This window comes from Artemia franciscana, chromosome 11 (genome assembly GCF_032884065.1).
Source record: "Artemia franciscana chromosome 11, ASM3288406v1, whole genome shotgun sequence".
Classification (NCBI taxonomy): domain Eukaryota; kingdom Metazoa; phylum Arthropoda; class Branchiopoda; order Anostraca; family Artemiidae; genus Artemia; species Artemia franciscana.
This window is the reverse complement of record NC_088873.1, coordinates 23,028,352-23,042,428: the sequence shown is the minus strand read 5'-3', so window position 1 is coordinate 23,042,428 and position 14,077 is coordinate 23,028,352. Positions and strand designations below refer to the sequence as shown.

General features: G+C 35.7%; 1 protein-coding gene across 2 annotated transcripts in view; it reads right to left on the bottom strand.

The window, feature by feature from the left end:
* Positions 1-14,077, bottom strand: part of LOC136032979 (hippocampus abundant transcript 1 protein-like) — a 68,056-nt gene that overhangs the window by 51,413 nt on the left and 2,566 nt on the right. For both annotated transcript variants that reach the window (XM_065713487.1, XM_065713488.1), the window contains exon 2: positions 9,836-9,994. In XM_065713487.1, the coding sequence (XP_065569559.1) occupies positions 9,836-9,994 (159 nt within the window). The remainder of the gene's footprint in view (positions 1-9,835; positions 9,995-14,077) is intronic.

The following is a 14,077-nucleotide window of genomic DNA, read 5'->3' as shown; positions in this document are numbered from 1 at the left end:
AATCAAAGTAGTGCTTGCAGAATGGAAAAATCAGTGCATTCCCAGAAGTGATTTCAGCATTTTCCTTGGAGGAGGATTTTCGGAAAGAAAGAGCGTGGTGAAGCTCCACATGGATACCTCTTCAACTTTGGATGAGTATTCAGCGAAACCCAAGGTGTGATAGCCTACCATTAACCAGTTCCTTGCCTCAGTGGTCACTTTTGATCCAGAGAACCTCGCCATATTGTACTTGTATAAATGGTTTTAGGTTGCGTTGCGGTTGTGAAGGAATAAAAAATTGTAGCTTGTTATGTAGTTGTGGAGGTGCATGTGTCTCGGATTCTGATGATGATAACTATTTTTGATTTTATTATCTATGGATATATTTTCATTTTATGTTCTATATCAAATGTTGTATGGTTCTTTCACTGGATAGCCTCTTTTTCTTAATTATTTTTTTTTTTTACCATAGAGGTGTCACATTTTAGGCCTTGGCTCCTGGACTAATAGGTTCAAAGAATAAATCATGGCATTATGTTAAAAACCTTATCAGTAAAAAATAATTCGAAGAGTGTTTGCTCTTATCAGTTTCCCATACTCTTTTATTACCCGACTGAATCCAAAAGAGCTCAAACGAAGTTATTTATCCAAGTCATTAAATACCGACAAAAGATATTACATCATGGACAAAAAAAGGATCTGACCAATTTGGAAATGTATTTTTGTCTTGTTTGTTGCACCAATACTTCGCTCCAGCTTAGATCTCGACGAATAATGAGTGGAGGAAGACTCCTCGTTATTTTTTAGTGGATGTTTTGTTTCGTCTTATATTCCTCCAGGGCGTCTATGATGTTATATGTACTTCTATTGCTTCAATTTGCTCTTAAGTTCTTTAATAAGCCTGTCTATCCATCACAGTTCCCATTCCGATGCAAGTCCTGATTCCACCTCTTGGCAGAATTGAGTTTATATAGTCTTAACATATTTCACCAACAAATTATGTTTAACAAAATACGCTTTAATGCTCAGCTCTCCAACTCTGATCACCTGTTATCAAACTAAGCACATACATCTCTCATTTGTTTCAATGAGCTCTTATACTCAAAATGTGGACCTGTTCCACTTTCTAGGTCTATAACGAGAGAAATGTTCAAGTGGCTAGGACACGTTTTGCCGAAGAAGGTTGACAGATTGCCAAAGATCGTCCTCTTCGGCCAAACATCTAGAGCCAAACGAAAAGCAGGTCGTATCCAAACGGGGTAGAAGGAGGTTGTAAGGAAGGATATAAAGGAAATTGGAACTTCTTGGTAGAGTGCAAGAAGGAAACTTTGAATAGATTAGGACAAAAAGAAGAGGATGCGTAACTGTGTTGACTTTGGGCGGCTTGGCGCTGCAGTGAATTGTTAGTACAGAGGCGGTGTTAGGGGGCAGAGAGCCCTTGCCCCAGGTGGAGAAATTTTAGGGTTGCAAATTTACAAATAAATAATTTAGCATTATAATCATTTTTTAATTTTTATTTTACTTTAAAATAAAGTAGAGGATGCACATGGCAGCAAGTATAAATAAATTGAAACATTTTCCCCATATCTTCATCACCATTCATTGAAAATTAAAGTAAGTAGACCAAAATAAATTAATTTCAGTGTTATTAAAATTAATAGTGCAAATGGAGAAGTCTTTGCAAAATGAGAGTTGCCTATCAAATATTATTAGCGATTGAAGTGTAGGTGGCCAGTAACGAGATGTTGTTTAGCAAGCTTAAACTAATATTAACGCACCTCAGTTCGACAAAGGGGCATAAGCGACTGAATGATCTAACGTTAATGAGCATAGAACATGAAGAATTAGAAGCAATCAATTAGGACTAAATAAATAATAATTTTACGAGGCTAAAGTAAGAAAAGTCAGAATTACATAAATGGAAAATTTATTCAATAAAGATTTTTTTTAATTTGGCCTGAAAACTTTTGGGTAACAAGGGGGGGGGGCACTAATCAAGATTTTGCCCTGGGTGCCAGAGAGGCCAGAATCACCACTATGTTAGTCGAAGTTGTATATGTTTCCTGCCACACGTAACTTGCAACTACCTTAGCTTTTCAATGTATACTTTTCCGTGTCCGTTATCTAAAGGATCTGCTACCAGATTGTTTTAAATCATTTTTTTCCAGGCCCTCCCCCAGTTCGACCATAATACTCGTCCTTTAAATAAGCTTCCTGTGTCTTTCATTGTCTCCGAACGGTCTAGATTTTCGTCTAAAAATATTATTACAAATTGTTGGAACATGTATGAATCGTTTTTGATCATAGTCTGTCGCTATTAACATTAAAAACTGAAATCAAAGCTCTGCTAATTAGTGAATATTAATTTGTGAGTTGCTGTTGAGCTATCGGATAAATAATGACAGTAATTTTAATAAATGTTTTTTGGTATTTATTTTTTGGTGTGCGATAGAGTGAGAAGTGTGATGACATCCGTTTCTTCTGGATTTGTTTGTTTATACCGTTTGTATTGTCGCCCGGCTTTCGAGCCAGTGTCCCTGCCGGGGATGTTATGCGAATAGTTTTAAATATGTGTTGTCAATGAATAATAAAGAACTTGAACTATTGCTACATATAAATCATATAATTTTATTGACCATCCAACTAACTGGCAATTACCTTATCTGCTCACATCTATAAACATATCCCAAACTGTAATTAGACCTTTTATTAATAAAATAATTTCCTTTTTGAATGGAGGGTTAACTTTTTTTCTAATTGATGTCCGACTAATAATGAGTCGGTTTTTGGGGTTAATATACTAACATAAAATATTAAAATATTATGTGTACAGACCAAGCTTCAATGAACAGAAAATGCATACAACGACCAGTACTTGTTAATTAAGCAAAACACAATAAAGAATTACGCTTAGGTTAGATATCAGAAAACCGGTTTCATAGCCTCAAAGACAAATGATAGAAAAATATTTTCCAAAATAAACTTTAAGAATTGTATTATTACATAGAATTATTATAATTTTTTTAATTTCTTACAGTAATTTAAATAAAAAAAAATTGGTTTAAGGTAATGATTTATAGGGCAATTGTAATTTATTGATGTCCTGATCTGTGATGATTTCATGGAGGCTACAAACCATGGTTTACGGATATATAAATTCTCTCTACTGTGCTTCAAACGCAAATAAGATATCTACAATTATTGAAAGTTGACTAATGTACAAATATATAGCCAAATTACATTATTATATAAACTAAAGAATATATGAAGGTTATCAGGGTTGCAAGATTGCCAACTGTCGCACTTTGGCGGTAATTGTCGCACTGTAATACGTACAACACAGCAAAACGCACTTTTCCATGAAAAGCCAAAAAGTGCTACAATTTCTTTGTCTATCTGAAAATTGATTTTAACACGTTAAAGAAAAAATAATTTGACAAACAGCAAACTTTCTGTATTCGCACTGCGGCTAGAATATAGCTTCACCTCTAATTTGATGACGATATGCAAACTCGTGTAAGTTGGTCAACTGATAAAGAATCCTCGCTGAGAAGAAAAGAGCCCGAAAGTTTCAAATTGACGTTAATTAGTGTGCAGTGTATTTCATCCAACTTAATGTTCTGTTTCATCATGGAAAGAAGTAAGAACCAACAAAAAGAAAAGAAACAAGAAAAGTTGGTAAAGTTTTTTTTAAGCCTCAATATCAAAATTCCAGCAGGTTACAAGCCAAGTGTTTATGTTACGTGTTAGCTAGGTCAGCCTTAGTTGTTAGGTGACAGTAAACTTTACGCATTGTGCATTCATCAAGATTGGGGAGAGTGATCTTTTTTTGGTGGCCTAGATAATTTCGAAGACCACACTTCCTTTCCATGACGATAAATAAAAGTTCGAACAGGGATAAATCCTTTTATCGAATAGAGATAAAACTTTTATCTATTCGAACTTTTATTTATCGTTTTTGGTGGCCGGCGTTTACCCCTCCGAAAAAATACCCCCTCCCTCCAGACAATACCCTCGGAAGACATCCCCCCGGGGCTGGTTTCTCTCCAATTCTTTTCGACTTGTAAAAAAAAAGGACTAGAATTCTCAAATTCTGACCTAATGAGCTCCCTCCAAAGCTTCTGCGACAATAAGGTGGAGGTGTAGATAAAGAAGGCACAGTCACCCTCCTATAAGGAATAAATTCTCCTCATATTGGAGTTTAATGTTACTCTTAATTTCATAATAACAGCGTAGACCAGAAATATTCCCAGAAATCAAGAAAAAAAAAATACCCATTTTACATAATCAAATTACAGCCTTGGGGATTATACATAAATTTTTTACTTCCACTTCCCCTGGTCTCTTCCTTGGAACTAATTCTGTATTTAACTGATGGCTCAACGACAACTGGAATGTTTTGACGTTAAAATGTAACCTTTAAGGTATCTCCTTCCCTCCCTAACTACAAAACAATCAGAAAACCCCATTGAAGAAGTATTTTAATTTGTCCAGTGCTTACAGATAGTATTTGTTATGTGGAACACACGGACATTTTTCGCGGGGGATTTTTGTGCAGGGGGGGATTATCTGGGAGAATTTCAGCAGGGGGAAAATTTTTGAGAATAATTTTCTTTCCGTGGAATGTATTTTCCACAGGGGTTTTATTCCACGAAGGGGAATTTTCCAGGTGTGTGGGGGGGGAATAAACACCTAGAACCATTTTTACTGATCTATCACACCAGCAAAGGGGGGAGGGCACTTCTGGTAAGTATTCAGTTTTCAACATAAATTAGCTAGAATGAAATTGAATACTTATTTGATTCGTTTTTTTTTTGTTGTTTTGTTTTTTTATTCAATAATCGCTTGTGGGAGAAAAAGCAACTGAAGACCTTAAAATAATTAAAAGGGTTCAAAATGTACATAGTAGCCAAATATTTGAAAATGAGTTTAAAAAGAAACTGTCTGGTGAGAAAAAATTGTCATTCGGTAAATTTGCAGTTTCCAAGATAACTTAGCAGGGTTAAAAGTGAATACATCACTTGATACCTTTTGTATGCTCTTTCAGAATTCAATAATAGTTTCTGGAAGAAATCGTATTTTGAGCTTTAACGGTAAAAACAAAGTCCATAGTAGCCAAAAGTTTAAAAATATGTTTAAAAAACAGTCTAATAAGATAGATTGTCATAATTAGCTGACTCAGGAATAGTAATTATTAATCTGAATAGAAGTTGGCATTTTGAAAACCATTTGCAGAAACTTTAGAAAAGCGCCTGAAGCCTCTTGAAAATGACGTCACAGTAAAATTTACGTCATTTTCAGAAGGTTCCAGGCTCCTTTAAACATTTCTGCGATTTCATTTCCATAAGAGCCTGACATTTTATTGTTAAGACTAATAAAAAAAAATACAATTACCATTCCCGAATCAGCTATAAATGACACTTTTCCTAAAGACATTTTTTTTTTTTTTAGGAAAACTTTGGTATAAGTTTTTTTTTTTTGTTAGTCATGGGATGGGCTGATTTAATCCAATTTTCCCAGAAATGATTATTGAACCATGAAAGAACATAAAAAGGGGATCAAGGGGTATATTCACTTACATTCGACTTAAATTATGTTAAAGACTGTAAATTTTCCGCCATTTTTTGTTAATTTAGGAATGGTAATCATTATATCCATTAATTCTTTATAATAAAATTTGATTCTGAAAACAAATTTGCGGGAATTTTCAAAAGAACCTAAAACTCCCAAAAATGACAGCGATTTAGTTGCGACACCATTTGCAAGGGGTTTCATACTCTTTTTAAAACTCCACCAAATGTGTTTTCAAAGTAATATTTGACTATTTAGACTAAGGGAATACTAAATTATTTTGATTGGCTACAGGATCCTCCAATGAAGGATTACATTCAAAACTCTCCAAACAATCCAGGCATAGCCTACTGCAAAATATGCTGCAAAGATTTGCGTGGAAATATAACGAACGTGAAGCGCCTTTTTTAGACAGGTTTTCACAAGGAGAGGGTGAGAGAAACAAAGTTTCAGAAGTCAGTGGCATTATTTGAAAGTCCGAAACAACTCCTTGCCCAATCGGTTATTGACGCAAGTCCAAAGTTTACAGGATGGATAGTGACATAAGATATTGTGATAAAAAAGATCGATAGCCTGATTCCAGTGCTAAAATCAGCAATTCCAGACAGTGCTCTGTACAAAGACCTGAGTCAAGTTCGTACTAAAACAAGTGGGATTGTCCGTCATGTTTTAGCACCCGCTGAAAGGGATATACTAGTGAGAGAACAAAAATACGTTTTATTCATTGATCTTCGATGAATCGACTGACGAGTCGTATAAGGGTTTTTAGTTCTTGTTGCTAAATACAAAATGTCGAGCTGATCGGTTTAGGAGCATTTCATGGGACTTCTCCCCATTGCAGATGCTACAGCCGAAGGGCAAAAGAGACTGATGCTCAATCACCTATCGAATCTAGGTGTTCGACTGCAAAAGTTGATCAGTATTGGTTTTGATAATGCCAATGTTAATACCGGCCAGCAAAAGGAACTAGGCGTACTTTTAAGAGCAGTAGTCCCTGATTTATTTATACTAGGCTGTGCGAGTCATTCTCTTCCATTGTGCTCCATGTATGCGGCCAAGGAAATGCCCGATGGCCTGGATGTTTTTATACGTGACGTTACACCATATGTCGAAAATAGTCCAAAAGGAATCGCTGAGCTGAAAGCACATCAAGAGTTTTACCATATTAAAAGTCACAAATTGCTGCAGGTTGAGAGTACGAGGTGGCTGTCGTCCAAAGCAGCTATTCAGAGAATTCAGGAGAAGTGGAATCCTCTTCTTGCTATCCTTGACTAGCCACGGCAAAGAGGAATCAGCTGGTGACAAAACTGCAAGAGACAAAGCCTTGAAAATTCTAAAATTTCAGACGTGATCCTTGCACAAAGGCGCATTTGTATTTTTTGGTGTTTTGGATTGATAAAATTAATATTTTAAATAAACAATTTCAGTCTGTGTCGACCCAGATTCACCTCCTGATTGAAAACTGCAGGCGGACCTACTTGTCCCTTTTGAGATGTTTCATTAAGACACTAGTGATCCCTTTAAAGCGAAGCCGATCTCGTCAAATCATGTTGATTCGGAACAGTTGAAGCTCAAGCACAATACAATGTGCTATTTAGCAGCCAAGCTTCATTCTGGTCTGATAAGTGCCCAGCACCTATAACGGGTTCGAAAAAATTGCTTAGGTTTATTATTTAAGCTCTGCTCTCAAATGAGAAACGAATCAACCATAATGACGCAGTTCTTCCAAATTTGAAAAGTGTGGATCCGGAAGTTGCATTTTCTGGAAAAGCTGATATGCATATTCGGTTGTTCATACGTTTCCCTAACTTACTGGGAAATCCGAAGGAGAAAGGGAAAAGATTCGAAACAAAATAGACCACCAGAGGTATTTGCTCCCTGAAAAAAAGGTACTCTGGCCCTGGGGCAGGATTCTTCAAAAGATCCCGTAGTCTTCTGGTCGTCATTGAGAAATTACAATGGCGAGATTTTCGAGGACTTGAGTGAATTTATGTTGCATTTACGTGCACTGCTATACTTAAGTGCAAGTTCGGAGCGGAAGTTTTTTTAACTTAATAACCTAAAAACTAAAGAAATCGACTTATGGCTTAAACCGTATCTGATGTTATGTACGCTAAACAGTATGTACGGCAGGAGAGCGATGGAAATCATACATTTCAATGGAACGTGTCTTTAAGATTGCGCCATCGGTTTCAAAAGTGGTAGGGGATTTCTAAGAAAAAAAGATGGTGTCCTGTGGTGGCACAATGGGTTTGACCTTAGCTTGGTAATACGGGACCCAAAGATCGAATCATGCTGCTGCAATGCACTGCACGGCCGACGCAGGGACCATAGTAGTCAAGAAGCGTCGTTAATCTGATACAATATAGAAAAAAGATGGTTGTGTTGTTTCTGCTGTAGAAGACGAGATTATATTTCTTTCAGTAGCCAAGATCACTTTTTCAGAGACTAGTTTTATAAGTAAGTTCGGAGGTGAAAGATCGTGAATCATAAGTATCCATAAAATTGAACAAATGGTACCAAGTGTTGTTGAATATATGTACAAAAGTGAGAACAGTCATGCTCAACAAAATTCAGTCCTTAAGGATACAAATAGTTTAAGAGTAAAAGAACTTTATGAACCGGATACCTCACCTGCCACGACCCCCCTCACCAAATGCTAAGAAACTAAGCAGTACCTCAGCAAAAGAAAATCAGGCATCACAATAACTTGCTGAAAGAAGACGATGTTCTGGGGATCCAACCCTCCTCCGAAGTTTCCAGTTTTCCTGCAAATGAAGTAAATTCTGCTGTTGAACTACCCGCAATTTTGTTTTGTGCTGTCACTCATTAACATGTTTTTTCTTCCAATCAAAAGAAAACGCTGTTTAGAAGCTAGGAGTCCAAGTTCTTATGAGAGAAGAAGAAATGGTTAAATTCTCCTTCGTTTTGCTTACAACAGTGATTGTTCTTATCTTTTTAATATATGATGCCCTTTAAACTAATGGTCAATTTCAACGACAGTACAAAAATTCTACCACTATGGTCAAATGATCTTCAAGTGACGTTCCTGACAATACGATCTAGCTTTTTAAATGCGGTTCCCCTGTCGCTTGCAGTTTACTGGTTTAGTTCAGTCATTGGGCTCTTATAAATCTGGTCACAGAAATTAGTAAACAGCTTGCGCTTTTTGTCACACTTTTGTGCGACAAAATTCCGATTTGTCTCACTTTTTAGGTTAAAAAGGCACTTATTCCGCTCTCTTTGTCGCGCGTTGAGAACGTGATCAGTTGGCAATCATAAGGTTATATTTCATTAGAATTAACCTAACTTTCCTTCTTGGGCATGTTTCGTTTAATTAACAAGCACCCGATGACCTGTTCAAAAGCAGATCAACAAATGAGCCAAGTAGACGATTAGCCCATACCAAGGGGTGTTTGAAGGACCCACTGAAGGTACTTTGATATATTCATGTAACAGTAATGCAAAAATTGTTTATCACAACTGGCCATACAACCAGTGCAACATTAAGTAGCAAACTGTGTTTACAAAAAAAAAGAAAACAAAAAAGAAAATTTTAGCATTAGTAATGTAGTTCTAAATACAAATAATATATGACATAACATGATTACATGAAAAAATACGAGTCAAGTAAAAAAAAAAAAACAACATAAATACAGTTTTTCTAATACAAAAGCAATTCAATAATTGACATATCCTTTATCTCAGAAACTTAACAACATTTTAAAATAGCCCATACTTCAACAGTTACAGCTAAATTATTATTCTAACTGTGTAATTTATAGTGGGAACAGAACCGTCAAAGTCTTCTTGTGGGGGAGGGCAAGAGGTCTAAAATTGAGGGTATATTTCATTACTATATTACTTAATTTATCTAGAGCGTTATTTTCGACAGGGGATTCCCCCGTTTTCCCTCCCCACTAGATTTCGAAAAATACCTTTTTGGGGGTATTTTCACTAAAAAATCCTTTTTTGGTATTTTTATTGAATAAAAATTGAGAAAAAAAACAACACAAATTTGACACCCTTCTAGATTTTGAATGTTACATTTCCCCTCTCCCCAAATTTTTGTGGATTGACACCATTGCCCAAAGCCTGTAATAGAAAACAGAGTTTGAGTTGCTTTTACAAATTGCTTTAAAAGTTCAGGGATGCTGTCCTTGGCTTATTATAGCATGAATTCATTCAAATTGAAAATTTTAGTAATAAGAACAATCATTTTTTTCTCTTTTAATTTCATATGGTTGTCTAATGTATGCAAAAGATTGTTAACAATCTAGCTTACCTTGATACCCATTATTAATCCATTCATTAAGAACGTTTGATTTGGAAAAGTCTTATCCAGGACTGTAATCATAGGTGTAGTCAATAGGCCCCATGAAAAAAATTCTAAGAATACAACAACCAATGCATGATATAAACTAGGCTCTCCAAGTCCTGAGTTCTGAAATGAAAAATGAATGGCTTGATTAAAGAATGTGAGTAAGTAGAAAAACGAAGCATTTCAAGATGCTAAAAGCAGCTGCATTAATTAATAAATATGGTTAATAGCTGGAGCAAGTCACCATGAATAATGGATTAGCCAACAATCCTTACTTGTACACAGGAGGGGAGACTTCTCATTTCGTCTCCCAAAACCTACATGAAGAGAAATAAAGAAGAAAGTTTACTACAAAATCACCTATCACCAGATACAAAAATGACCAGATAATTTGATGCTCTTGTTGTATGCTCTTTGGACTATTGTGAACAAAATGGCTATCACACAATTCTGATTGGATGGGCTTGGAGAAAAGAGGGTGTCAGCAAGGGGGGAGAGGCTAGTTGCCTCCACCAATTTTGAATTTTAAAAGGAAACCAGAACTTTAAATGAGCCTCCTAAGATTTACACAGCAACCCTTTCCATAAAACCTTATATGCCCCTGGGACAGAGCTTATAACCCTTGCCCCCAGACGCTGGGGGGTTGTGTCAACCCCAAAGGCCTTCTTATGTGATCTTTGGGCTGTTCTAAACAAATGACTATCTCAAAATTTCTGTTGGATGCATTTGGGGAAAATATACCATAGGCAGAGAGGAGAGGGTAGTTGCCCTCTGATCACTTTGACTCTTAAAAAAGGCACTTGAATTTCTGATTACTGACCCAATGACCCCTTTCCAGAATATATATGACAACCCTTTCTATAAGAATCTTATATGCACCCAGGGTGTAACTTAGAACCCTTGCCCTGAGGGCTGTGGGGGAGGGGGTTATCATCTTAAAAGATATAATTTCCAGGCCTTTCAACAATGCCAAAGAAAATGGCTGTCTCAAAATTTTGATTGGATGTGCGGGAAAATGATTGACATGGGGCACTGTTTCCCCTCCAATCACTTTTGACTATTAAAGAAGGGGACTAGTCCTTTCAATTTCATGTTGAATGAGTCCCTTTCAAAGATTCTACAACAACTCCTTGTATATGAAGTGCCCTGACCCACCCAAAAAATAATAATAATACTCTGCACCCTTATTGTATTTTACTTAGGCAGTGCTATTGTGCTGCCTATGATAATTATCTGTACTATAATACACTTAACCATTCTGATAACATGAGACCGAAGTCAGACAGATTGCCTTTTAAACCAGGGAATACAGCTATACACAATATAAAATAATATCCTAACCTATTTTTGCCAGCCTCTTTTCACCTTTGTGCTGTAAAAATTGCAAGACATTGGAAAATATGTCAGTAAAATATGTAAGATATCAATAAAATGCATAAAATACCAGTTAAATATGTAAACTGCATAAAGTAGGTGAAATATCAATTTTACAGAGATCAATAAAAATACAGTAAAATACATAATTTCACAATGATCAATTTTACAAGTTACAACAGTAACTACTACATTTGCTAGTTTTACTACTACCTTTACTCAAACTATTTTGTCTACTGCAATTACTTGTAAGGCTAAAAGCATTGAGATGAAAATTTTAAGAAGTATCTGAATACAGCATAAGCAAGGGGTATTAAGGTGAAGTTTTGAAGAAATACTTTAGGTAAATGTTAAACTAAATCAAAACAAACTATGATAATGTAGATTGTCAAAAGGGTGACAAAACAACATCCCAAGAATTATTTACATTCTTAGGTTAGATCTTTCAGGGTAAGATGTGGTGGATTGTGAACTAGCTAGAAGTCACTGTGCATACTTTTAATACTAGTTCTATGGTTACTGTAACTAATGACCCTACAAGTATTGAGACAAAATCTTTAGGGGGTTTCAATTACACAAAAAGACTACATGCATGCTGGTTTTCAAATGAGCATATAGACAATATTATAAGCAGTATTGCTCTATCATTGCTAGTGCACCAATACCTTGCTTTGCATCATTTTGTTTTGTGTTTTCTAGAAGTTGCATTGCTGCTCAGTCAGTACTAATTTTCATTGTGCATTGTTAGGTTTTAAAGGTTGCATTGTTTTGGATTTGAGTCTTGATTTTTTTTTTTTTTTTCTTGTCCCTTTTATCAGACAAATGCCCTTTTTCTAAACTTAACTTCATCTTTCCTTTTATTTTTTGGTTTTCTTTGGTTCTCTCTTTTAAGTTGTAATTAAGGTTTTCCCTTTTTCTTGAGAGCAATTCAATTAGATGTGCAGTTTAAAAGGGACTCATCCCTGTTAAAAATATATTTTTGGACACCAGTTTGGCTAAAACTTAATGAGGGTGAAAAAGAGAATTAGTTCATAAATTGTACATTATGTGTCACATCCTGTCAGAGATTTTATTGGCTGGTCTTGGTCTGTCATATCCCAGTTGGTTTTTGTCTTTGTCTTTTTCCCACTACCAGAAGTTTCAGTTTTTGTATAACCTTTAGTTTGAAAGGAGCAAGACTATTTTCTAATTTGACTTGTTTATTGTTAGCCTAGAGTGACATAGGTTATTTGAGTACTAAAATTAGATAGGCTTAGAATAGGGAGAGAATCCTGTACTGAGCAAGATATCTTTCCATGAGGGAAAGAAAAGAGTTTTTTAAGCACTGCGCCTGTGGCCTTTAGTGTGGTGTCCTGGACCAATTCACAGGGCACTTTTGTATCACAGGAGGTACACTTGTCAGAACCCTAGTGGTTACAGGACAGGTAGAAATTCACAGCACATTAGAGTGATGCTAAACCCTGTAGCACCACTAGATTATTCTGGTGGCATTAGAGATCTCCAAACAGTGGCAGAGGTATCTAATGAAAAACTATTGCAGCTGGAATTTGATAATGAAGAATGTGAGAGTTACTGTTCAAGAAGAATATCTAAAAAACAAAATTCCAAAGCAATGTGTTTGATTGACAAGGCCATGGAGAAAAAAAAGCATCCTGACAGCAGAAGGAGTTTTAAAGTGTCCAAGGTGGTAGCTATAAATATCAATTGCTACAAGAAAATTTATTCTACATTGAAAAAAGAAGCTATTCAGCAAACATTAGACCAATTATTTTGTGGTGAAGATAGCAAACTTATGTCAGCACCCATTCAATAACATTCATGAGAATGTGATTATGATTAATTTTGTTTTCATAAATTAATTTAATACAATAGTTTGTTTTGTTTTAACTAAATACATTTTTTTGTATGAATGTAAAAAAAAAAAAAATCATATTATGCTTGCTTTTTAATGTTTACTTTGTTCAATGTTCTTTTTAAAAAGTAGTATTTTTGCAACCCCACAACTTATCTTCAATCTTTACATGGTTTGCTATACAAAATCTTAATTCACATTTTGTTTTGTTTTTTTGGAATGTAACCCTGACTCAAAGTGAGCTATTGGTGTAATTTCAATGAAACTTTTAAAGGAGCTAATTTTACTGGAAATGAAAAATTCTAGTGTCCTTCTTAGAGTCAAAAATGATTGGAGGGTAAGCCACCCTCCTGCTTAGCCCATAATTTTCCAAACACTTTTAAAATCAATTCCAATTAAATTTTCCTTGTGTTTCAGGAACCATTCTTAAAGAATAGGGCCAAACTTTAGTGTAGAGAGCAATAGTTCAGGAAGGGACAGCCCCATCATATACATAATAATTACTGCCCCCCTGGAAATCATGCCAAGAATCTACCTTTCCTCTCTATGAAAAATTTCCTTGGAAATTCTCTTCCATAAAAAATTTACCCCTGCTTAAATCCCCCAAGATTTATGATTAAGTAATGATTGCTATTTCCATTAATACCACTAGTAGTCCTACAACCAGTACTGCTGCTTCAACTAATATGACTGCTATTGCAACTATGGCTAAGGGTAGGCGAACTGAATGACAACACAATCTGCATGCGGGTTGTTGAAAGGGCACACCAGCAATGTCTTAGGAACAACCTGGTGTGTGAAGTTGATACTTACAGGGCTTGTTGTGGGGGATTTTGGACTAACCAAGAGGCAGTATTTGTATCCTGCCACTACTACCACTGCTGCTAAAGCTGATACCACTGCTATTACTATTACTAGAGGTACTACTGCTACACAGCTAAAGGTATAAGGCTAAGATTTCAGAGTGTGCATTAAGGGGA